At 35.8% G+C, this 27,054-nt stretch overlaps 1 protein-coding gene across 1 annotated transcript in view; it reads right to left on the reverse strand.

Annotated features, from left to right (window-relative positions):
* Nucleotides 1-11,531: 11,531 nt before the first annotated feature.
* PRKX (protein kinase cAMP-dependent X-linked catalytic subunit) overlaps nucleotides 11,532-27,054 on the reverse strand; it is a 53,211-nt gene continuing 37,688 nt past the window's right edge. Inside the window, exons 5-9 of the mRNA XM_054271975.1 lie at nucleotides 21,715-21,810; nucleotides 18,037-18,094; nucleotides 15,919-15,996; nucleotides 12,986-13,134; nucleotides 11,532-12,584 (exon numbers count right to left, since the gene is read on the reverse strand). Coding sequence (XP_054127950.1) covers nucleotides 13,009-13,134; nucleotides 15,919-15,996; nucleotides 18,037-18,094; nucleotides 21,715-21,810 — 358 coding nt within the window. The 3' untranslated portion in view covers nucleotides 11,532-12,584; nucleotides 12,986-13,008. The remainder of the gene's footprint in view (nucleotides 12,585-12,985; nucleotides 13,135-15,918; nucleotides 15,997-18,036; nucleotides 18,095-21,714; nucleotides 21,811-27,054) is intronic.

Consider the following 27,054-nt stretch of genomic DNA (forward strand, 5'->3'; position numbering starts at 1 on the left):
ACTCTCTGGCTGTCACTTCTTAGTGCAAACCCCAGATCACAGACTCTACCCCACAAGCTCTTTTTCCTTTCCTCCCCTTGGACTGTGCTCACAGACTCTCATCTTACTAAAACACAGTGGAAAAAGACCACTCCCCATCTTGACTCCTGTGTTTATGCTGCTGTTACAGAAAGTCTGCAGAGGCACAGGAGATGTGTGGCTGTTTGGATCTGCACATTGCACACAGGATGCTTTGACTCCTCCACACTCACAGAGACAAAAGTATCAAAGAATTTGAAGTATTCATTGTACTAATTTAAGGACTGATTTGACCCCAGAGGGTCATTTTCAGTGACTGTGCTGGATAACCACCTGGAAGGACAAAGCCTTGGCTCAGGCTGAAATAGGTGACTCAGGGTGCCAGGCTCCCTGCACTTGTGTCTGACAACAATCAAAAATCCAGTGTACTGCAGCCCTTCAGAGCTTCTCCCACTGTTTGGATGTGTCTGTAGGGTAATGTGGAAAGATCATATTGTGACAGGTCTGCAGAAGCTCTTTACTGGATCGTGGCACACTTGTTGTACGTGAACATGACACATTTCCAGCCTCTTGAATCACACCTTTTAAAGACTCCATACGGGACCTGGATCTGAAAATATTTTGGTGTATTAATAAAAGATTTTCTTGTCTGTGAAATCATGTGTTGAGGTATTCTCATTAATCAAATCACTTGAATCACTTTGTCCTTAACTTCTCTCCCAGCTACTTCTCTGTAAGACTATTTAAAGCAAAAAAATAGAAATTTTGATTCAACTTTGTTTTGTTTATTTTTTCCTTCACATTGTCTGGTGCTAGTCCACATACTGTACCATTTTCCCCTCAAAATACCTGACTTATACGTTCAATTTAATAATGACAGTTGCATTCAATTAAAACAGAAATATTATGATGTTAACCTCCTATAACTGGCTTAAGGGAGACAGACTTGTAGACATACAAAGAAACTGATGTTCTTTAAGTTTTTGGAAACTCCTAAACTATTATAGGGGAAAGAATCTTTCCAATCTCATGACCATGTTCAAGTATTAGCCAAAATTCTAGACATTAATGTGATGACAAAAGTATTTTTCAGTGAATAAAGGCAACCTAGAAGGATAGCAACATCACAACCTTCTTAAATCACAACTGAACTACTTTTATGATCTTGGCTGACCTGAATAGGGAGCCTCTAATGGTTACTCAGTTAAACAGTTGCAGAGTTTTCATCTGGATAAACCTACAAGTGGCACTCTAGTCTAGAACTTCTCGGAAAACACCAGAAAAAGAAAGAGAGAAAGAAAGAGAGAAAGAGAGAAAGAGAGAAAGAGAGAAAGAAAGAAAGAAAGAAAGAAAGAAAGAAAGAAAGAAAGAAAGAAAGAAAGAAAGAAAGAAAGAAGAAATAAAACCCCCAAAGAAAAACAAAATTACCCTTGTTTTATAAAATAGTCCCATGAGATGTCCCCCAGTTAAATTCACTATGTTTTGTATTATTACCCTCCCTGACCCAGTGATGTTGTATTTGCAGATATAAGTATCATAAACTATATTTTTCAATTCTGTGAAGATTTTCAGACTCACAAGAACATGATAAAAACTCTTGAAACCCCCTTTACCCCAAGTCCACATTTAATGTCCTAAGCCTGTGATGCTCCAAGAGAGTAGACACAGCCCCTCCAGAACTGAGGACATTTTGAAGCTCCCTGGCCATTTATTTAATTTCTTGGGGCAGAGTTCCCATCTCCTGGTCTGGTTACATCCCTCCTTTTCGAATCAGGACCATTGGGAGGAACCAGAGCACTTGATGTGTGTCAGCTGACGCCCCTGTTATCTTGCTGTGATTTTGCTGCTGTGTATTACACTTCCAGCACTGTGATCAGCAGCATTACAGGGCAATGTAAAACACATTCAACACAATGCAAGCTGGAAGTGCAACTGGTTCCATACCCAGTAGTACAAAACTACTGAAATGTTTTTAATAGTTTATTTAAATGGGCTCATTTTTAAAGACAAAAAAAAAATTTACATACTGGATTACAAATTCATGCTTTGCTTGTCAGAAGAGGACATTCAGTGATCCTTGACTAGAGGGGTTCATGGAGGAGCAATGCATGCTAAATTAACTAAAGATCCCAAATTCCCATCAATTCAAACAGGAAATGAGAGAGGAAGAGAGTTTTGTTTTCCTGCACATCTTTTTAAGATAAATTCTTTTAACTCCAAATTTAGAACTGCTTGGAACAAAGCCTAGTTGAAACAATTAAATGATTTACTATTGTTTAAAAATAAATATGACTCCAGAGTATACTTTAAAAGTACTTCTGTGGTTATTTTATTCCTTTTAATTTTTTTTTTAATTTAGAGGGAGAACAAATCTTCTTCTATATTTCTGTCAACAAAAGGACAAAGAACAACTCAGGCTCTGTTAATTAACAGTGGAAAAATATTCCTTGACTTTGAAATGATTTATTAAACTATTACATGGTTTTTCAGAAGAGGAGGATTAAAAAATATATGGTGTTACTAATGTATGTACATAAACTGATGCTTAAGTAAATGAGGAGTATATCACAAGAAAGGCATGACTTGGAAGTGGCATCAGTTTCTCTCTGTTTTCAATTACATGTATTCCAGGCCAATTCCCATGGCACAGCTTTCAGGGGAGGAGAAAAGAAGATGCACTCTGTGCATTAGCAAAAGCCAAAATATTAAAGGGAATTCTTTTGTTGACATGAGGGCCCCTGCATGATCAATATGGAAGTTACACATTTGGGGTGCTTGAGTAAAACCAGGTGGGAGCAGGCAAGTCTGTGTCTTCAAGCCTATGGCACAACTCTGTCCCCCTGCCCCAGGAACAGACGTGGGGCTGCTCCAGCCTTTCTCCTGGACACCTTCCCTGGCCCAGGAAACCTCTTTCCCAAGAAGTCCTGCTGTGCTTCTTTCCCATCTGCCTGGGATAAATGTTGGCTGGTGAGCCAACCAGGATCATGCTCGGGCTCTGTTTTGTGGAGACACATTCCCTTCCCACACTCCAGCCAGCCATGTAGGATCAGCATTTATTAATCAGACAGACTGTGTCTGGTGAAAATGCAAGCACCACGCCACAAGATGTGATTATTTGTCAGCTTGTCACACCACGATAGAAAGAACTGGCTGCAAGTTAGTTTCTTGTGAAATTTCTTTGTCTGATAGAGGCGTGTTTTGCGCAACAAGCAGCACTTTTTGGATTAAATGCACACCCAGCCACTTGTGAGCACACCAGGTTTTGTTTCTCAGTTTGCAAAGAATCAAGTCCTGCGTTAACTTCAACCTGCCTCTGCAACCCACAGGAAGGCCACACCAGCTTTCACACTTGAGAGAACAGAGGTTGAATGGCATGGCCATTTAGAAAACCTCTGAGGGAAAAAGATTTAGTGACTACTGGAAACTGTGGTTCTACACATGGAAGGCACTGTAACAATTTTTTACCATGAACTTGCTGACCAACAAAATCATTTTTCTTCCAAATGAAAATTCAAAGCTGTCTATAGACAGTAAATCCAGCACCACCTTTAATCAGGACTTGCTTGTCATGAGCAACCAGCGTGCAGCAGCTGGCACCAACACATGGCCCCTTTCACAACTTCAGACCTCTATTAAGTCCAGAGAGGTTAAATAGTCCTTCTGTAGCATTTGAGAACACAAGGAACTGAACAAAATTCACACTTTGTAATTTCACCTCCACTGAAGTTTAAGTTGTGAGGACAAGGAATTTTATTAGTAATAAGTAATAACTTGTTATTAGCGGCTGCTTAGAAAACTTTAAAATGGAAAAAAAATTTAAATCTAAAAATAAATGCTTTATTTTTTAGTGAAATAGAGGAAGAAAAGAGCAGTGTATATTTTATTTTCTCAGCTTTTGAGGACATTTCTAAGAATGTCACTTAAAATGAGTACAAAATTTTGTTTTGTTGCTTTGGCTCCAGATGGCCTTGCCTGAGCAGGGGTGTTGGGCCAGCTGACCTTTGGAGAGCCTTTCCAACCTCAACCACCCTCTGCTTCTGTGAGATGGTCAAGTGAAAATCAAAACTTTTCCCAAGTATTTCCTTCCCCTGCTTCAAATTAATCCACATAATTTGATCCTTGAAGTCCTGAGCTCCTCTGGTGTAACATAAGGTCCTTGCATGAGATTCTGACAGAAAACTTTCAAACCCAAGGATATAACACTTCCTCTCCCATTCCCAAGACATTGCTGTTCTTTAGTTTCAAGTCCTCTCTCCACCCCTAGAAATTGCATCTGCCTTAAATCAACTACTGCATGGGTGGTGGGGTTTTTTTTAGTTGGTTTTGGTTTTATTCTCATAGAAAGGGATACAGTATCAAAGGAAATAAGTACTGAAGATTTTTATTTCACATAGTCCTTTTTCCAATTTGAAAAAATTTAACCCCTGAGCAAAGGAAGGTACACTGCCTAAATGTGCTTGTGGCGATACCAGGCAATAAATGCAATGCAGATATATTTTTTCCCGCTTCTTGCCACAGGTAAATATTTGTTCTGCAGTGTTACATTTCTATTAGAGCATTTTGTAGAAGGTAAGGTTTTCACATACCCAGACACCCTGCTTTCTCAGACACTTACACACAGCCCTACTAACTTCAAACTATTGAAAACATGCAAACTGAGATAAATTGGGTAAATGGAACTATTGACGTTAATAGGAGAAATCTTATTTATTATTTCTGAAACTTTAGATCTGTAAGGTCTTGTTTGAAAGAATTTTAATTACCATGCTACTGGAAGTCCTTTTAAATACTCTACAACAATAGGATGTGGTCTCTCTTTTGTTTGTCTCCTCATTAATTGTCTTCCACGATAATTCATTGTTTGAATCTGCAATGTATTGCTGCTATCACTCATAATACTTTGAGGAAAAAAAAAACAAACAGGATCAGGGATTTTTTCAATACAATAAACATTAGTGAACTCCACTGAATGTCACCCTCGGGGCAACAGGGAAACAAGCTTGAACATGAAGCAAGCACTTGCAAAACATTACAGGAAAATACAGCTACTGATGCCTTTAAAAGGAACTAGCTAAGAAAAGTAAATGCAAGAACTTTATTGGCAATATATGAAACTATACTATAACTCAAAGCTGTGTCTCAAGGTGGCTTTTGTTTTAGCTTCCAATATATCATATGCATATGGCCCTATGCAGAGAAAAGAAACCAAAACCCAACTAAACCCTCACACTCTTGGACAACATATGTTCTAAATGTCATTGACTGTTTCTATATTCCTCTTGCAGATTTTCTTCTTTTAGTTGCTTGAAGTTATGCCAATCTCAGATCGACTAAAGAGATTTAGAGGGAAAACTTTTGGAATGAATTATTTCAAGTAGGATGACATCTCCACTCAATGTACAGAATACACTAGAAGCTTAAAGACAATACAAGGCAAATGAACCTTCATTTGCATTTTTTATTGCATTAATTACTATTCTTCTCGACAGTTTGAAAATAGAAAATCCAGAACACAGGCCACAACAAATGAAGTAACTTTCAGTACTGCTCATGGTTTTGGCACTGGCATGATAAGAAAGTCAATTTAGTTTTAATTTTTAATTACATTGAAAAAAATAATCACTTCACTGTTTGATCATTCAATCTTCTCATTTTATACTTGGAAATATAAAAAGTAAGAATTCACAGAAAAATAAGAGAAAAATAAAAGAAAAATAAGAACTCTAAATCTGAACACATTCAAAGCAGGAATTTATTAATCTGAAGAGGTTACTGTTTATGGATAATGCATTTACATGAGATTGCTGTTCCTTGATAATGCATTTACATTATCAACTGAAAGCTCAGCTTTATTAACAGGGAAAAAAAAAATACCTACTTCTGTTTACTTACCTGCTTATTTTTTTGCAAAACTTGCTAGTAGAATAGGTAAAAGCTTGATCAAAAACCAAGAACAGAAAGTTAAGTCATCTAGTTAACATGCATCAAGGAAACTGGTTATCAGTGCAAATGGAAGACACGCCACTTGTGAATGTTTTATTTACTGTATTAACACAGGTTAGCAGCACTGCTTCACTTAAATGGTGCTTCACAAGCATCTTGACTTAGAAGAGGGCCCAAAATTCAACTACAATTTCTTTGTAACTGATAAAATAAAACCAGGCCAAAGAAGCTACTAGATATTATATACAAAATTTGAAACACTCCATATTTTTTGGCATTTGTTCATCAAACAACTTCAGAAGCACATAATAGCACAGAATATTTTACTTTTGTATTCCAAATCAAAACCTGAGCTCTCTAATGCTTAATTTCTGAAGAGTTGCCATTGTAAGGCGCAGAGTTTTTCTATACCTCAGTCTTAATATTTGTTATGTTGCTCAATTATACTCTCTCAAAGCTGGTCCTTCAAGGTGAAAAGATTTAAGTTTAGGCTCTGCAGGCTCAAGCAAGCTGCTGTTTTCTTCATGTGAATTGCAACAGTATTGGCAATGAAAGCATGGCAACCTCCTCTGCACAGCTTAACCTGGGCGGAAAATTAGGAGCATGATGATTGTAAAGACTGTCCTTCTCCAACCAAGGGATTTTAGTCCTAAGGATTCTCTAAACTACACTGATTACTGACTTAAATTGAAATAAACTCTGACTCCCAAAACTACATTTTTTGATACAATATTGAGAAAAACAGGAATTTTAGCTTAAAAGCCAGCATAAACCTAAGCAGGCACCATCTTTTCTACAACATTTAGTTATAGAACTACAACACTTAGTTGTCGTAGTTCTACTTACATTTGCAAGTATGTGCTGGTCAGGCATATCAAGTTCTTTCTTGAATAAAGTCCAAATCAAGCTTTCCCCTCACCCCAAATATTTTTCTCGCATTAATTTGCCTGCTTTATTGCAATTGTCCAGAACAGAGACAATATACTGGAAAGAAGAATTAAAACAAACAAACAAAAAACCCCAACAAACAACTAAAAAAAAAATCTGAATTTGGCTAGTTGTTTAATCTGATACCAACTACACTGTTCAATGTATCTATCTGTACTCTGGCTATGTAAAAACAAGTACAGTAGAGACACACCTTCATGGCACTTCAGAGTTCTGCATACTAGAAGTAAGACAGGCCTGCATTTTTGGTCTTTGAGGTCACATACCAGTTTTGGGATGCAACTCAGAGACTTCAGTGGCCTGAACTACAGCTGCAGTAAGAGATGTCAGACTCTCAACAGCCCCAGCAACTTATTAGCATTGAAACAAGTGTAGTGAATCTGAGAAACCTATCTTAAGTCAAAGTTGGTGCAATAGCCCCACTGACTGCTGCACTTTCCACAGAATAATAGTTTGAAATGTGACTGCACAAAACCGGAAAAGTATTTGGATACATGGAAAATTGTACAATTCAGCTCGTTAAAATTTTACAGTATTTGTGGTTTCAAGGATAAATACAAAGCTTGACACACACTCCTATGTGGTAAATTGAAGGGTAGATAGAAAGGGAGCATGAAAGACAGAATGGAGTTGTCTTCTACTGAGAGCAGCAGAAGAGCCTTTTACTTTCCCTGTGAAAAGCCACTTGGATTCTGCAGCTGAGATTGAAGCAGCTAGCAGGGGTTTGCATGTGGAAGGGCTTGATTTGTGAATTATGTAAGAATTCACAAAGTACTGGGCAGGTTCCAGATGTAACAGTGCCAGCTGCTTTCCACCATTCCTTATAGTATCATACTTTCAGTGGTTAACAGGGGGTCACAGAACAGTGGGCTACTGTCAAATGCAGTTTTAAGAGTGTTTTGCCCTAAAAAGGCCTAATGAAGCATGAAGTGAGAGATTTGGGGGGTAATGAACAAAACCTACCTGCCCTGAATGAGTGAAAAAGTGTATTTTAAATGGCTTCTACTGAAAAAAAAAAAAAAAAAAAAAAAGAGTTACATGTGCATGCAAAAAAGATGTAGCACTCAGGACAAATGAACAAAAATTCAGCCACATGGCTGGGGTATGAACAAGATACCAAACAAAATTCTTTCTTGTTGCCATTAAAAAGTAACTGAAAAGTTATTTTGATTCATGACAAAGACATGACTAGAAGCTTGCCAAGGCTCATTGCAATGTCCCTTCATTTTCCATTAGCAGTCTCTTGAAGCACATGGCATGGTGGTTTACAAGAGAAAAACATCAATGCACAGAATTTAGAATGAAGCCAGGCAGAAAAAAAATCCATCATTAAAAAGTAAACCCCTAACTAGCCCAAACTGTATCCAGTAGTTTCTATGACTATGTAATTATCACCATATTATGATACCTAGGTGATAAGAAATAATTGAAAAAATAATTCTCTTTGACCCAAGAGAAGGAATTTAAACAGGTAAACAAATTTTGTTAAAAATGAACTTTTAAAATTTTGATGGAAGATAAAATAAAGGGTAACTCAGGTAGCCATTGTAAGAATATTTTTTTAATGCTTAAAGAAACTGATTGAACTGAGTGTTCTGGACAGTGTTCAGGTCATTAAGTTGTTAAAATGCCAAAGGAATTAGGATCATATAATCAAAGATTAATGAGAAGTTCAAATTAACACTTGATTATTGGTGCACTACCTGAAATGGTTTAGAAAATGTACTTTTTGGTGCTTCTTTGACACCATCTGAAATCTGTTCCAATACTTGCATCTTGTTCTGGAAAGGATTAAAATGTGAAAAGAAGGAACAATTGTTTTTCTGCTACCTTCATCTCCCCTTCACCATTTTCTTGGATGAAGAACCCCAATCTCCTTCCAGCATAAATGGAAGCAAACTAGATTTAAACATTTGAAAAGATATAAAGGTTTATTAAATGAATCCAGATTTGACAGATATTACATTAAATTAAACAGCAATAAAGTTTTACTAGGGTTTATGTACAGATCACAGTGATTTTTCATTGTGCAATGAGGGCTGACTTTGTAAGTTGAACAGTACTTACATGTGAGCTACAACAAGCAACCAGCAACACACAACATTAGCCCAAGTGAACCTCGCAAGTCGAGCAGTCCAAACTGATTATGCAGCACACAAATGCCTGCTACCACTATCACTACTTTCTACACAACAGAGTATTTATAAAGCAGTCAAGGTTTGCCATAGAAAAGTGCAAAACATGGGAAGTCTGTACACAGTACAGTACAAGAAGGAATCATGCTACAGTCATTGAAAGCTGAAAAATAATTCTATAGCATAGGAAGCACTGCATCACAACTCTTCTGAATGGCAAGCAGATGGGCTGAGGAACAGCCATATCTTCATTGCTTTCAAAACTGTAAAATCCCTGTTTATCCATTTAAACATAGTTTAGTACCTATATTTGATCCATAACAATGACTTTCTACAGTGGAAGATCACATGAGTTAAAGCTCAGTAGCACACATATTCATTGATCAAGCTCATTTACAAGAAAATCTACAGCATGTTCTTCATTTAAATCATGAAGCATTTATATCATTTGGTTACAAGGCAATTGAGTTTACAATTCATGTTTATCACTTAAAACCTCAGACTGGGCAATTAAAAATATATATGTATAAAACTCAAAAATAAAGGTTGTTTTTTTAATGTTTAACATTCTTGTTCACTGATGTAGAATATCAAAGGCCTATGGGCTCTCTTGCAAGACAACAGTCCTTATGCAACAGTCTATATGCAACAGTACACATTAACAGAAACAATCAAAATAAAATGAACTTCAGAGAACACCCTACTTGAATAGGAACTAAAAAAATCTCCTAGTCTTCTTTAAAAAAACCCATAAATCCAGAATTCCTAGTGCAGTGTTTACCTGCATGAGCACTCAGACAGAACTACATTAGCGGGCCATGAAGTCCCAGTAAAGACTTAAAGCAGACTCACTTGTGCAAATAAATAAAACAGCCAGGTAAAAACACCTCATTAAGCCCAGGACTGTATAGAATATAACTGATTGCTTAAAATAATGCTTCAAAAATGTTTTGGTTTTATTTTTTACTGCAGTATTTTAATTTAAAAAAACTGAAAGCAGTTTTGTACTAGAAAGCATGTTGACAAGGTCAGTAGTTAGGTGTATGTACACATGGCTCGGAAACAATGTAAAGTCAATGGATTATCATTATTAATAACATTGTATTCACTTCCTTGGTTTCCATCAGAATGAGTGTCAGTGCATCCACTGCCAGCAATGGATAAAAGTCATAAAAAGAAAATTCACTATCTCCTGTTGTTCAAGCATTCAAAACTTCTAACTGCCACTGTGGCAAATTACTCAATTTCAACTTAATTTCCTCAGATCTGAAGACTTAAACACAGAGCAGCTTTGAAATTTGAAGAAAAATCCTATGTTTAGCACACTTTCTTGAAGTATGTAAATTTCCTAATAAGAAATTGATGTATGTATTCAGAGTATTCAGAGTCCATAAAATACCATACACTTACACATCAAGAAAACTCCCCAACTGCTTTTGCTCCCCCTTACACAAAGTAAGCTGTGTTTCATGTAATTCAGTTTTTCCAACTGATTTAGAATGACTAATTCCACAGATACAAACATAGTGAGCCAGATCCACTTTTCCAAGAGAATAAGGTAGTTGCACTAGGTTAAAACTGTAATTTCCTATGGATTGTCCTGTATTTCATTATACATTCCTACACAATATTCACTGAGTGGCAGCTGCAGCCATCAACTTGCATAACATCAAAACAGCTTTGTGATATTCCAGAATTTTCATTTTGAAATATCCTGATTTTGTTACACATTGTGCATTTTTGACAAGAGTTATACAATCTCTTTTAGTAAGACTTGCTTTATGAAGAAATAATCTAATATCCTAGAAGTTACAGGTTCCCAATAGCACTTCTGTACTGTTTAAACGAAAAAAATTGAGATCACTTTTCCACAAGGAGACTCCAGTAACAGATCTGCAATAAAATCATAAATATGGTAATTTCAGTAGCAATTACTAGAATGCCTACTTGGTAGGCATTCAGGATTTAGTTTAGAAAAACAAATCTTCGGCCTGCACTTATAGCTCTCAGATCAAAAATGTGGAGAGTAGTTTTTGAAAAACCCTGTCTGTATGATCTAATCAAACAGTATTATGTAGAGCCATAAGTCATAGCAGTAGAACTTCAGAGAGCTGATGTGTTCTGAGAAAAACAAAAAGGTCCAAATATGGTAATTTCACTAGAAGCTATCTAAACTGACAACATCCTAAAAAAAGTCATTGTGTTTTTTGTAATTGAAGCACTTCAACTCCCTTATATTAAGAGAAGTATCACAATATGAAACATGAAAAAAAAACCCTAAAAAAAAGAGATTCTTCCTAGTATTCAATCTACCTTCATGTTTCTGTGCATTCATATATAGAGATACATACTTATGCACATACTGATATTTAGTGCTACTTAAAATTAAGCAATATTGCAAATACTTCCAAAAAAGTGTGCTCAAGCAGCTAGAAAGATGTTAACACAGGATGAAAAAAGAGACACTGTGCATCTAAGGTTTGAACTCAGTACATATGAAATTGCTGGCAGCAGGGACTAGGACATTTTCGAAAAAGGAGGAGGAGAAAAGGCTGTAATAAATATTCCGTCTTTCCTCTGATATTCTGAAGTGTTCAGCATACAACAACAACAACTATTTTGCTAATGAAAAAGGTCTGTTATGGCTCATGCTTTACATTTGGAGAAGACAACAAACTTGTGAGGGAACAACTCCTGTCAGAGCCAGTTAAAGCCCTTTTATCAGGATGGACTGACTTGCATGTTTACAGTGAGTTTTCATGTGAGGAATCTCATTTCAGACAGTGTATTATCACTCAAAATTCTGGTTTTCAAAAAGACATAATTGTAACAGAACTTCATAAATTAGCCATTAAGATACATCTTTAACAACAATAAAACGTGCCCTGGTCTTTCTGCTTTCAAGTACTATAGTTGTAAGTGTGAGGCATTGGAAATTTTAGGTACAAATCTGTTTTAAAACGTAATTATTTCTGTTTTTTACAAAGAATTATAAAATGTATATAAGATGATGAAAAACTCATTTATCCTTTTTTAAGACTTTTATTCCTAAAGAACTCCTTGAAAAACATCATCTGAAAAATAAAAATCATAGACTCTGCAAAGTACAAAAATTTACATCTTTGCACAATTCCTGTGCTTTAGTTGTACTGTATCCATTATATACATATATACTAATTTGTGCTTTTAATTACACAACTTTAGTATAAACTTATAAAATTAAGTCTATGAGTTAACTATGCAAAAAGGATCTGGGAATAGCAGGAAACTTAATTCAACCATAAGTTAAAAAAAAATAATCCTAAAAATATCATTTTAATCAGTCTACTTCAGAGCAGACTACCATTATTACAATTTAATAAACTAAGGTCAAATGTTTACAGCAAAAAATTATTCCTGCCTGCCTCCATATTTTTTGACATTTACTAATACACATATCTGAATGCAGCATCATTCTTAGCCACAAAGAAAATCTTCCTTTGTATCTGAACTCCATTGTTCTTCAGAATTGCTCTTAGCACTTCAATTTCCTTCCAGTTGCTAAGACAAAAAAAGAGAACACAAAACTCAAGGTGGACTATTTGAACTCAGTAATAAGTATCAACCTATCACATTTATAAGAGAGAATATTCAGGGTACAGAACTAATCTGACAATTTTATTCCTCTAGAGTAGTAAAACCTTACAGTTAAAAACTATCACATTTCCTTATCTGTCAAATCATTCTAGGTATTTCTTTTTACACACTATTTTAAAAAAAATGTAAGGACAGAAGGACTTAAATATTTGTATGCAAATAAACCTTCATGAATATAGAAAACCAAATCCTGTGAGGTGATTTTTGTCACCTCAAGCCATTATAAATCAGAAAATGTAATTCTGCATATCGTTCTCACTCACAGGTCTGCAAGGTTTTCAAGGGCACTCGACATTTGGACATACCTTGTTGAGTGTAGATGCTACACTCAGAAGTTCTTGAAAATTTCTAGATCTTTAGGAGGTACCGGAGGTGTTTTATTCCAGTCATCTTCAGGATAAGCTTCAAAATTGGAAGTATCCCCATCATTGGATACTTTGGGCACTATGGGAGGCTGGTCAGAAGAAGTACAACAAAAACATTAGCAGTTTCCTCTCCATCATACTATTCTGTAAGAGATCTATTAAACAAATGGAGTACAGATTTACCTTCACCTGTTCCATAATAATGAATGGTACGAGAGAGAGAAACTTGCAGCAACACATACACATTCCTACTTTTTGTCAATTTTAGACTTTAATAATGTGGGTAAAAGACACTTAGATAATTAATACACTTAACATAGATACCTATTTTATTGAGAGCACTAGCTTCTTTTCAACTAAGAATCTTCATAGCAGCATGGGAATCTGCTACCATATCGAAGGTAGCCTCCTCTTCATTGCTTTCAAATAGATTGATTGCTTTTAAAGAGGTTGAAATTACTAACTTCTGTCTACCAACTGTGTTTTTTCCTAACCTAGCAATAAATTCAAGCAGGTAAAGAAATTGCTTCACCATAACTCATTTCAAAAGGATGGTTATAAAAGCATCTTAATTCAAATAGATTGTTTTTATGAAACTTGAAGGTGCCAAGAGAAGTATCAGTTTTTGTTTGTTTTCACAGAGGATCCCTTCAATTTCTAGCATTGCTCATCAGCTTTACAGTACCTGTAGTTTTAACTTGTCTGAAATCTAACATTGAGAATGCACTGTGCTTCTGGCAACAGATTATGAGATAAAGATCCCTTCAGGAACATTGCTTTAATTGCAGGTATTAATGAAGGGCAAACCCATTTTCCTCTCTCAAGGCACATTCATCTCTCTATTCTCAGCAACTGAGAGCTTAACTATCATGCTGAATCCACAGAACACTTTAGAATGAGAAAACCCTATGGATGATCACTGAACTGGCTCCAAGTTATACCACAGACAGAACTATAAAGTATAGCAAAATGCTATTCTGCATATCCTCAAAAAGATAAACGTCTGGCTTCCACTAGCTCATGAGATCTTATTTGATCTTTTGGGCTTTTCAAAATGGTGTCATCATCAGTTGGTTTTCAGTGGGAAAGACAGGTCCCTGTATGAGAGTACTTCTAACCTTCAGCCAAAAGCAGAGTGCTAATTTTGTGTCTGGCAGTCACAGTAACACTGCCCAGATGCTGAATCTGCTCTGCCCCTGAGAAATGTCTGCTCCCCTGTGGGCAGTGCCTGGTACCCCTCCTCCCTGTAAGCATTTTGGCGGAAAAAACCAGTTTTGTGAAGTGACATGTAGAAAGGAAAAAACAAGAGAGAAAGGATGATTAATGAAACAATTTTCTCCCTTTCAGCCATTGCTATTGTTTATATGATATTGATATTTAGGACCTTATTCAGACCATGAATCCATGCATAATTTATACAATAGACAAATTCACGCTTTTTACCAGGAAAATGGAGCATTGTGTGCATTATTTTATATTTTCAATCTCTTCATCAGTATGAAATCATGACAACAAATTCTATAGAGGCAGCTATATTCTTCAAATAACCAAGTAAAATTCTGATCCGCTTCACATCCCTACTCTAAAGTTTAATTAAATACCACTTCATCTTCCAAGACCTTAATAGTAATCTGAATGCTATGGTGACTCTTTTTTGATTAATTTTTAAAATAAAAATGCCACATAAAGGATGTTTGGACCTGAGACATTTGATTGTACATCTAATAATAATTTTTAGTACTATTTGTTTTTTATTGCTTAGGTTGCCATAAACTTCTGAGTTTATATATTATTAAACAGGTTATCATCTAGTTTGTGTTCTTTGCAGGTTTGGTAAACAGAATTTAGAGTAAATACCTAGAAAAATGTGACTTCATTACAATGCATATACATAAAAATATCAACTGGTTGCAGTAATGATTAAAAATAAAACAAACCCACACATTTAAAACACTGGAAACTTATTTTTCTTAAAGAGAAAAGCCATCTATAGCTTTGTATTAGATATTATTTAAAGAATACATCAAGAAGATTTTAATATTGTGTCCTTTTTTTTTTTTTTTTGCAAGAACTCAAGGTATCTACCCGGAATTTAAGTGGAAGAAACTAGTGCAAAGAAAATAAAAACAAATGTTTAATTTGTACTTGACTGACTCCATGAGGTAACTCAGCCTCTGCTACAGAAAACCACTGCTGTAAGGAATTGTACAAGTTAGAACTCTGAGGAAGGAAAGAAAGAAAGCAATTTTACTTCTAAAGTACTTTAAAAGTATTTTGTAGTGTTGATAGCTTTTGCAAACATCTGCCCTCATATAATACTAAAATTCAGTGCTATAAAAGTCTGTTGGAATTACATTCATAAATTCTCTTTTACCTTCCCTATTCCTCCTACTCCCATGTGCTCTACATTTTATTAAAACATTTACCTGAATTGAGCTTGGTACAAAAATTTAAAGCCCAGAATAAAATGCCTCCATATACATAAGGACAAGGAAAAAAAAAAAACAAAATCAAACCAACAAATGAGCAATCCCCTCCACGTCCCCCAATAAAAAACCACTTGCAACAAGTAATCACTTACAAAAACCTAAACCTGAAAACTAAATTCTGTATTAACAAATCATCTTCAGCGAACTAAAGCAAGGATTTTTTTAGACAGTCCGTATACAGACAAAAATGCAAACAGACATTCATACAATTAACTCCACATCGCAAAAAGGCCAATATGCATTTAATTACTAAGTGTGCATATAGACATGTGCTTATACACACACAAACACACAGATGCAACAGGCAACAAACCTTCAACAGATCAGCTTAAATGAACAATGATTTCTCCTTGTGATGTCCTACACAGTATTTGCAGAATGTACCTTGAGTCTCCTTTGAGGTACAGCATCCCAGTCTATAGACCTGAACCATCGATGCCTCTTCACATCATCAGCTCCATTCTTTAAGGAAAGAAATCAAAATTACTATTTTTTAAGCTTACATGTATGCCAAACCATGTATTTCATTACAAGGACTGTGATATCAGGTCTATCCTTTTTTCTTTTTTTTCAGATGATAATCATGAAAAGATTCTAAAGGATAAATTCATAGTGTTAATTCCCTAGTAGGTCCTGAGTTCCAGCAATAAAACCCAAGTAATTTTGATTTGGGGTTTCTTTGGGCTTTTTTTAGCATTCTTCTGACACAATGGAGATCAAGAACAGGCTTTGAAGTACCCACAAAACCATTCATTACAGTCCTATTTACTTTTGTTTTCACCAGCATTTTAGAGAATGCTTTATATTCAGATATACTTTCTCATCCTTGCATTATAAAAAAAATAACTGAGGGTTGATGGTGTTTTAAATAAAAATAATGTCTGGGAAGCACATAGGTTTTTTAAATATTACAGGCATTTAATGCTGACAGCAAGAGGTTCTGTCAGTACTGTTACGAAAGTAAATATATTAAAACATTTGTTTTCATTTTAGATATACAGCTAAAGGTGTATTTGCCTTGTAATGTTTGTTCTCTCTGGGGTGCCTGTTTTATTTATGTACATAACGAACAAAAATGTCTCTTTTTTTCATGATTAAGCTTGTTTCAAGCACAGACTTGTTCTCGAGGCATTAAGCACTGGGCAAAACCAGCTGGTTCCCTGTCTCAGGCCTGATCAAAGCACAGCACTCAAGACTGTACCACGTACAGCTCCACAAAACCAAGCATTATCACACATTTGGGTTTTTTCAGATTTATGTGGAGCGGAACTATCCATGCTCATATCCAATGAGGCATCAAGGAGAACAGTTCACGTAGTTCCCTCAAAAGCAGATCTGACTGAATGTTTCACCAGAAAATGTTTTGTGGGATTTACATATTTTTAAAACAATTATGACAATGGAAAAGGATCAGACACAAGTCTGACCTAGTGCTCTCATCCCAAAATCTGCTCTTAATTAGAACTGATTTTGATTTAAGAATTTTAGTCATTTGTAGGGAAAACCCCAAAACAAACCTAAGCAAGCACGGACTAAAAAAATCCCCAGAAAACCCAGCCAAACACATTTACCAAAGTCCATGTTTGAACAAGTCAAGATTTGCTTTTATTTTTGTTTTCCTTCAAAACTGTCCAAAGATATAAAAGTTTTCACTGGTAAATGAGTTGAAAAACTTTCAGCTTAAGAAATTCACCTAAAAAAGACTACAAAGGATTCTGAAGGATAAGAAAAACATTATTTCCTGTTTTTTTCTTACCAGTCTAACTTTGTGCCATAAAAAAGCTCCAAAAGAAAACACTGGAGAGGTGGTTAAAGCATTTATATTAGTATGTTAAGAAAATCTTGGATGATTGTGCACCTTTTACCATCTTCACCTATGTTCACCATTCAAGGTGCTTTGGGCCAAAAAGGAAACCTCTAACATCCCTTCCCCAGAGAAATAAAAATTTTAGATGTCTCCAAAGAGAAAGATTATACATGCTAATTTCAGTATCTATTGTCTTCATAAAACTGTTTGGATTAGGGTAAATAATTCTTCCTGGTGTAAGAGTATTTAACTGTGCTTAATCAGCCCCACCAAGACAATGACCAGGGATCACTACGATCCTTATATTTTTAAAATAATTTTTAAAGTTGGATTAGTGGCCCTTCTGGGATTATCACTGCCACAAAAAAGGAACCAAATGAGCTGGCACCCTGCACTACAGGACTTAATACCATGTTTCTGGTCTAATCTAGGTTTACACATTAATGAACAGGGTGGTGGTGAGGAGAGAGGAAAACCACCATCAAGAGTAGCATTAATTCAAATAGTGGAATGATTTTCAGAAACACAGAAATACACAGGTAAATTTGCATTTAGGATTGCATAACCTAAGTAATGTATGGGAAAATGTATGTGTTTCATGCTTATAAAACCAAAAATTCTATGAAGAGCTGGTCTATATCTTTCATAAAGAATTCTTTCAACCTTGTGTGTTACACTAAGGATTTTACACTGACCTTCATATTTCCAAGTCGTCTTGTTCTGTCAACCACAAGCAGCTTCTTAATAAGGTCTCTGAAGTAGAGAAAACATGTTCTGTGTTAAACAAAAGTAATTTATATTTGACTGTCAAGTATTACAGAATATAGACATGCTTCCCTCTGACCATCCATTTCCTCATATTTTAGGACATTTAAGAGTAAGCAATAAAAAAGAATCTAACAGAATTCTTGCAGATTTCTTTTAGACTCTTCCAAGAATCAAAGGGAAAAAAACTCTTCTTTCTCTTCCCCTGCCCCTTGCCAAGTACCACCATTTTGTTCTTTGTATTTTTGCATTTTGCTCAGCATGCCCAATCTCAAAACCTCAATGTTTTTTCTCCAACAGATCTCCAATCTGCCTGTCAGAACTCAACACTAAAATGTATTAAAAAAGCAGATAAAGTTGCACCCTCATCTTTCTGCTAAATATCCAGGGAAACCATGGAAGAGCTAGTCATCTGCTTAAAACTAGTAACATCTATAATTTAACTGAAAACATAAAGTCTCACTGAGATACAGGCTCATTGAACAGTTCTACATAAAACTAAATCAACATTTTAAGCAACTAAAAGAAGTTTAGAGACAGAAAACTCTTCCATGTTAATAGCAAAGTACTTCAAATATTAAGCCCCAAACAACTATGACATAAACCAAAAGTACCATAATTTATGGAATTAGCTTGATTACTTGCGAGTTGAAAGAAACATACGGCTTCATATTTCTATATGCAGTTACATTTTATCTCGAAGATTATTTTGCTATTTGATTTTAGAAAACTGGCATTATGGACTAATTGCATGAAGTACCAATGACAAGAAAGAACAAAAGTTTAACCATCCTTATTTCTATAATCTCAAGTATTCCTGAGAGATGACATACAGCATGAAACTGAGATTGAGAAGTATGGCTAGTTCAAATTTTCAACAATATCAAAGGTTCAAAAAAAGTCAACTGTTTTATTTACAGAAATGAACACAAACATAACAATGACACACCTGCCCCTCTCCATCCCTACCTGTAATGTCTATGCCTCCCAAAAACAGCATTGTGTCACCTATCCTTGAAATCACAAAAGTGCGTGCAGAATGAAGATATAAACTGAATATGCTAGACTGTTTGAAAAGCTGTTGCATTTGGCAGAAACACAGTTCTAAAATTCAACTGGAAAAAAATTAAATTACCAGATATATGAATTAAAGTCCACGTAGAAAGCAGTTTTTAAAACTCTTGTGATTATTCCAGACAATCAATATTTCAATTAGATTAAATCATGTGACCAACTCCTTTCACAGTCACCTTTGCAGAAAGATCCCTTTCTACTTCACAAAGACCATTCATCATGGAGGAGGACTATAAGAACACTTGAAAGCAGAAGTAGGACTGAAAAGAAATACAGAAACCCAAAAAGAGATTCACAGAGTTTATGGGCAAAGACACTTTCCCATTCCTATAAAACCAGAAAACATTTCATGGATCATTCTTGGCTTGCTTCAAAAATTCATGATAAAACAGGTAAGGGATGAGCTTACTTGCTGATACAGTATTGTTACTAAATATGATACTTGCTGCATTGGACCAGTGAAATATCCATTGAATTGAAACCAATAATAGTTCCATAGTTCTTTATTACATTGGTTCTAAACACTCATTTAAAAATTATGTTAAAATTAATTCAATAGATATGCTGGTGCATGTTTCTGAGAACAAAATTCTACATGAAGATCTCTGCAGAGCAAAAGTCAGTAAAATGGTGTAACAGGGACATTTCATTTGGAGGTTTCCAAAAGTGGCTTTGCAAAGAAAACCTTAAAAAAGCAGTAAGGAAAAGTGACATTCATGCATCAGGAGGGAAAGCAGAAGTGGTACAAATTCAGAAAATAAAGAGTACAGGAGGGTGATAAGGGATAGGTGAGTAAAAAATGTAAATGCCTGTAAGCTCAGGCAGTATATATCCCTAGGGAGAGAAGCGCTCTCAGAGTTCAGAAAGGGAAACAGTTTTGCTGCCTCAGAACAGAGAGTTAAAACTTTGTATAGCACTAATACTTCAGACACAGTCTGGATCTGACAGGACCCAAGACAGTCTTCTTTCTGGCTGAAATACTGATTTATTGGAAGAAGAGAGAAAACAGATGGGTTAGAAGGTAAGAGAAGACGACTGCCTTCATTAGACAAAACAATCTCAGCACTTGCTTTAAGGTAATGATGCAGAGATGTTCAAGGACTGACCAGTTCTGCATATTGTGGTTTAAAAGAAGGAAGAGTGTCTGACATCCAAGACACTGTGTTCACAACTCACTGCAGAAAGTAAGTGAAGCCACAGGAGTAGTGTGGCCAGCAGGACAGAACAGTGATTGGCCCCCTCTACTTTTCAGTGGTCAGATCACACCTCGTGTTTCTGCATCCAGTTCTGGGCCACTCACTTGAAGAAAGACATTGAGATGCTGGTGTGAGTCCAGAGAAGGGCAATGGAGCTGGTGAAGGATCTGGAGGGTAAGTCCTACAAGGAGTGGCTGAGGGAGCTGGGATTGTTTAGCCAGGATAAAAGGAGGCTCAGGGGTTATTAGTCTCTATAACTGCTTTCACTATATTGGATGGGTTGCTAGTGATGATAACCTAATTTGAGGTGTTCCCCCTTCTGATCACAATATTATAGTTCAGTGCACAGAATACTACAGGAGATACTCAGTTCTCTTTCCAAAACCAATTGGATTAGGAAGACCGGATTAGACTACACTAATTTAGACTGTAAACTGTGTGCAGCTACTGACAGAAAACTGTTACAAAGACACAAGAATATGAGACACTAGTCAGCCTAAGGGGAAGCAGACATGCTTCAGTGCACTCAATGCATCCAATGATTCAGTGGAGACTTAAAAAAAACAAAACAAAACAAACACTTTCTGAAATGATTAGTTTTGTTTGTATGGTTACCCAGTAGTGACAGTAAGCAAGGGCCTCTCTGAAGTCACCATCAAAACATCACAAGTGATTAACAAAGGAGTAGCTTCCTGTCTTCACTCCATCACTCACTCACTCAGTTGTCACTTAGAAGAAACTTCACGCTTATAATCGCATTTCCTCAGGTTCCAATGCTTACTAAAAATTATTTCAGCTATGGAATTTTCAAATAGGAAAAAAAAAAGCTTATTTCATCCGCAATACACTTTTAGCAATTGCTAAATACTGAAAATTAAACCCATATTATATGTGTATGTAATACTCCATATTGAACTGGGCCCCTGCTATCACAAATTTAAGTTGACTTTACACTAGAACTTCTGAAGTACCAGAGTTCACTCAAGTAATTATGCTGAGAGTGATTTAAGTGGTATGTATCTATGGAGAGAAATAGTTTTAGTGTCCTCTTCCTGCTCTCCTGCTCTCCTAATTTTTGCTCAGATTATCTCCTCATATTTCTCCATAATAAACAGAAAAGATAGGCAGATACTATCTTACAACTGTATCACCACCTTGAAGTCTACAAAATATGTAAGCTTATTTGGACTGAAAGTGTAAATGTAATATCAAATATTTTCCAACATGATGTTTCAGAAAATCAGAATCTGAAATCAGGTCTTCTAAAAAGATTTTTTAGAAACAGCACTCAGCAGGTATTTAGAATAGAAAAGACAGCGTTGGGAGTCATGGACTTACTTTACATATAAATCCAAATGCCTTGGGAAATCTATTTTGCCAGCAAGAATCTTCTGATATATACCAAATGGATTGTCATCAAAAAATGGAGGAAACCTATTTTAATATAGAAAATTTTCAGAGGTTAGAAAAAAAGTACTAAAAATTTTATAAGCAATATTATGTTATAGCAATTTCCCTCAGAAATAATTGATGAAGTTGTTCTTTTTGCTAGGACACTACCAATCAAGTACTATCTTGAAGAATAAGTTAAGGCTGCCATTGTAAAACAGAAAACATTTTTGTACACAACACACTGAATGCAGAATTAGAATTTAAATATAACAACAGAATAGAAAAATATAAAATTGCTACACAATTGCTGTAAAAATAAAATTTATGAAAAAAAAATTTCAGTTTAAAAGTAGAAAATGCTTTGCTTTTATCTCTAAAACCCAGGGAGATACTCTCCAAAAGAGCATTACCATTTTTGATCTTGTCCCGTAACTGCCGGCACACCCTCATTTATCAGTTTCTTTCTAAAGTGTTAAAGGACCTTCACATTAATGCATTATCCAGTTCAGTTATTTGTTGTACGTCTTGAATTCAACTATGTGTTTTGCTAGATAAGGTTTTTGAAACAGTCAGACTGCTCACAACTCTCCAAGTGCAGCTGCCTTTCTCCATGGGACAGATAAAGTTTTCATTTCATAATCTTCCCCATGATGAATAGTAAATAACATGTAATTAAAATTCTACATTTATGTTTTCTATGAAGTTCTTCATGAAGTTATGAGCTAACAGAGAGACTACTTCTTGTTGTACAGCTACAGTAAGAACTGAAAGTTTTCTGCTGTGCTTCCCTTACGAGTACAGTACATCCCTGATGGCTGCAAGAGGTGCATCAGTACAGCCAGTGCAGGCAGCTGAGCCCAAGAGCCGACAGCTTTCCGAGTGTCACTCATGCTCTTGAAAGTTAAACAGGAACCCTTCTAAGGGAATGGAATAACTCATTCAGTAATCTCAGTCCTGCTTTGCCCTATGTAAGATGACCAAAACAACGCTCTTACTATGCTTCTGCTTCAAAATCCCCACAGAATTAAAAAAACCTGCAGCTTTTGAGTGGTGACCATACTAAAAACATCCAACCACTATTACAGTTTAATAAAAGTATTTTCACATCTCCCTAACATAATTACTTTCTCAGAGAACTTAAATCTGTGCATATGCACACAAATACAATGCTTGTGGCTTTGGAAATCACTGATAGCACAAAAACAAGGATGAAAACAACATTTCTTCACTTCAGGCTCTTTTTTTAAATTTTATGGCAATCAAACTAGCTTATTCTTCAACAAGTAATATACATTATTTCCATTATGTTTTCAGAAATATTAATTTCTTCATTATTCCGCTGATGATCAAGCAGATTAGCATTCCCTTTGAAACACTGTAAATTTCAGCCACAGGAATAGTCAAATTCCATCAGAATAATTAAGTAAAGATATTTGTAGGCTTATGGTTAAAAAAATCATAATTCAAAGCACTGAAAAGCATGACTAAACAATCTGGTTAGGGAAAGACTAAAGGACATTTTTTGTTGGTTTTCACAAAGTCAGAGTACTTTCTTTATGAAAAACTACTTCCCAGCTAACTGAAAAGTGGAAGAATCTCAGGAATAATACTTGTGCTATTAAAAATTCCTACTTTGACACTAAAGAACAAGGAAAACATGATTGCTATTTAACATGCACAAGTTTTTTCACCAAAACAAAGACTACCATATAGTTTCTTTTTTAGTCAAGCAACATAAACATCATTCACATTCTCCACAGCAAGTTGGCAAACCCAATTTTTTATTTATTACCTATTAGAATCTATAAATGCATAAGGCAATTAGAATATTCTTAACTACGGTACAAAGCTATCAGCTAAAGTAAGCAGATTACTGTACATTACTAAGGTGTGAGATCAAGAAGAATAGAAGTACATATAATTTTTTCATATTTACATTGCATTGTTGTAATTTGCTTTCCCACTTTGAAAATCCAAAATTACTATGTCCAGAGTTCTTGTGAAAAATTTAAATCACAGTTGGCTATAAATTAATTTTATGGCAATTAAAGTGCATTTGAACTCTATGAAAAATGACAACAGCTTTGAAACACTGCAGTTTTCTCATGGACAAACCAAGTAACTTGATTTTGATGCTTTTTATAAATGTCAATCTTCAACACAGCACAGATTTTAAACAAAACAACACAAGTATTGTGCTGGAAGCTACCTAATAAATCAGCAAAAATCCCCCTGAGTTTCAGACTTTCTTCACACCACAACACAAATACAAACAGCTGCCTTTTCACCAACTGAAAAGAAGATACAAAAAATATCATCTCTGTAAATGGGAGAACAGCTGCAAACCATTCCTTTTGCTAACTGAAGCATAACAATGGCATGGACATAAGTTTCCAAGACAGTCTGAAGAGAGAAGTTGTAAAATCTCAAGGGAAAATAAACAGGTCTGAGAATATGAAACTGCAGACAGGAACCATTAACCTACCTAAAATGCCAGACCACCACATCACATATGACAACCAAAGCAAAAGTGAAAACCACAAATCCATATTAATACACAAAATTCGTATTAGCTGCATATCTGATAACAGTACAATTACAAGCTAACTTATCTAATGTTAAATAACAAGTATATTTTTCTTTGCATTAAATTGTAACAGAACTCATTTACTCAAAATAAATAGATGCTTTTGTATTGACAGTTTGCTTAGCTTGTTTAGATTAACTCAATGAACTTGGTGTTACTCATCTGTTAAGTTTTCTTCTCACCCAGATTAACTCAATGAACTTGGTGTTATTCATCTGTTAAGTTTTCTTCTCACCCTTGTTTCTTTCCTTCCCCCTTCTTTATCTTGCTATGTTAAACCTAAACAGGACCTTGCCTCAAACCTAGTTTGTGCAGAAGAAGAATTCAATGGGCCTCCAGAGATTAAGTTAGGGAAATAAGACACTGTGGAACAGGAAGGTGTGGGTTTGTTTGTTTGTTTTTAGAGAGGCCATTTCCTTACACGCACACCTACCAATTCTTTTCAATTGCTTTTGCTTTTGGGCTTCAGGGAGACTAACTTCAGGAAATAACTATCAAATGTCTTACATTAATTTACTTGCAGACAATAACTTAGTCTTGAAGTCAGGTTTTGTTCGCCTTCAAAGTATTTTCAGATTTGTTACATCTTCTTTGAATTTTAAATTATAAAGTTAACTAGGACTGCTTCTGTAATAAAAGCCTTGATAGTATATATCTAGCCAGATCTTGAGCTGCTGAGGAAAAGTGCTTCAAAACACTATTGCTAGGAACAGCAAAAAGTTTATAAAATGCTAAAAGCATACATTCATTGTGACAACCTTCCCATCTAAAGGAAACACAAGCCATAATCCCTACCCTTCTTTAATCCCTTAAAAAAAACCCTAAGAAAGTAGTATATCCCCATCTTAAAAAAGCCCAAATCAAGCAAAAAAAAAAAAAAAACCCAAAAAACAAGCCTCTAAACACAAACATTCCAAACATACAAGCTTGTATGGAGTCTCTATTCCAGCTTTGGAAAATGAATGCTGCTGTGTTTAATTTTTTTAGTCTTGGATGCAATCTCTATCCAAAGCAGCATTCAATCATTATAAAGAGCACGTCTATACAAGTACTGTAATAAAAAAACCTTAGCAAATCACACACAATAGTCAGCTGCTCTGTCAGTCAGCCTATATAAAACCTCACTTGACTTTCAGGACAGTGTAAGCTATCTCTATTGGTTAAAAGTCTCTAAAAGCCAAAGTGCTCATTTTAAGCCACCCACTCTGAAATCCAGGTCTCATCCCCTGAGCCAGACAGTGTCATGACACAGAAGATCCTACATAGAAACAACAGCAGCTGCTCCCATTTTTAATGAACAATATATACCAGTCATGTTTCAGTGGAACATACAGAAGCCATACTTCAGCACCCTGCGTTCTTGAGGTCTCAATGACACCAAATATCTTGTCTGATTGCCACCTGTAGTCTTTGTTAACTTTGTAAACTACATTTCTGTTAGTGGTCTAGTGGACAGAATCCTCCCAACATCTCTGTAAGGCATGCAAATAAATAAGGTCCAATATCCACTCACACTGAGATCACACAGACCTAACAGAGAGCGGCCACACTGAAACCCCTGGCAGGAAGGTAAATCACAGCTGGGTGACTGCAGTACCTGAGCTCATATTACAGCCCAGACACTTTTATCTGCTGTCTCCTTACTGTCTAAGGCTAAGATTAGTGGCAACAAGCTTGCTGGAATCTCTTTTTTCTCTCTGAGGACTCTTTTGACCAACTTGGGCTGCCCACCTTGCAGGAAGCAATGGAAAAAAGGTGAAGCCTGGTCTCCGCAAATCAGCCTACATAAATAACAACTTGGGCCAGCCAGCAACTATGTTTATTACTTTTCTGTCTACAAATTGCCACAGATTCAAAGTCAATGCATATGTAAGCCTTCAGGACACTAAGAAAGCAAGCAGTGGGTAGCAATGTTGTGCTAGGGAAAGTCCTGTTGCTATTGAGTGAACTTCACAGCAGTACCCCACAATGGATTAGAGCTCTGAAGTGACCACCCTTTCACCAGGGGAGCTACTTGCTCAGGCAAAATTACAAGCTTGTCCAAACACTGGAAGAGTCAGCAAAGTCACTTTGAAATGACAGAAATACACAGAGAAAAGGATGAATAAATCCAAGCAAGGACACTGTTCTGATCATTCTACAAGGCTGCAAATTTCTAAAGAACGGCCACAGGGGACACCTGATGCACTTGGGGACCAAGAAGGTGTAGAGCGTAGAGCCAGGTACCAAGCAGAAGGTATGAAACTATGAAGAAGGCAGAACTATGAAATGAAACATTTCTTCAGAAGCTATGAAAACCTTGCTTTCACCTGCATTTGTCCTATAGCACCCACCACAGCAAAGCCAATTGCTTTCAAAAATCCAAACCTTTTTTCAAGTACCCTCAAACAACACAGCCAAGACAAAACAAAGTAAGATGAAAACCACAACAAGTAATGAACAGGTTATTATATTAATGTCAGAAACCGTTTCTTCAGTTTGAATTTGTATCTTCTGAAAACATTGCTTTATCAAAAAAATTCCAGAACAGCAAAAGCAGCATTTGAGCTAGCTGATTTCAAACAGACCTATAAAGCTTTTCACTGTTCTTCCTCTGGGTTAAAAAAAACCAGTGCTCCATTATAATACAAATTGTGTTAATAAAAGTCTTCCTACTTGCCACTGTGCATTTTTACAGACTAAAGCTCCCACTGTAACTA

Source organism: Melozone crissalis, unplaced genomic scaffold, assembly GCF_028551555.1.
Source record: "Melozone crissalis strain CALT ecotype California unplaced genomic scaffold, PUWL_Pcris_2 ptg000013l_1, whole genome shotgun sequence".
In the NCBI taxonomy this organism is placed as follows: domain Eukaryota; kingdom Metazoa; phylum Chordata; class Aves; order Passeriformes; family Passerellidae; genus Melozone; species Melozone crissalis.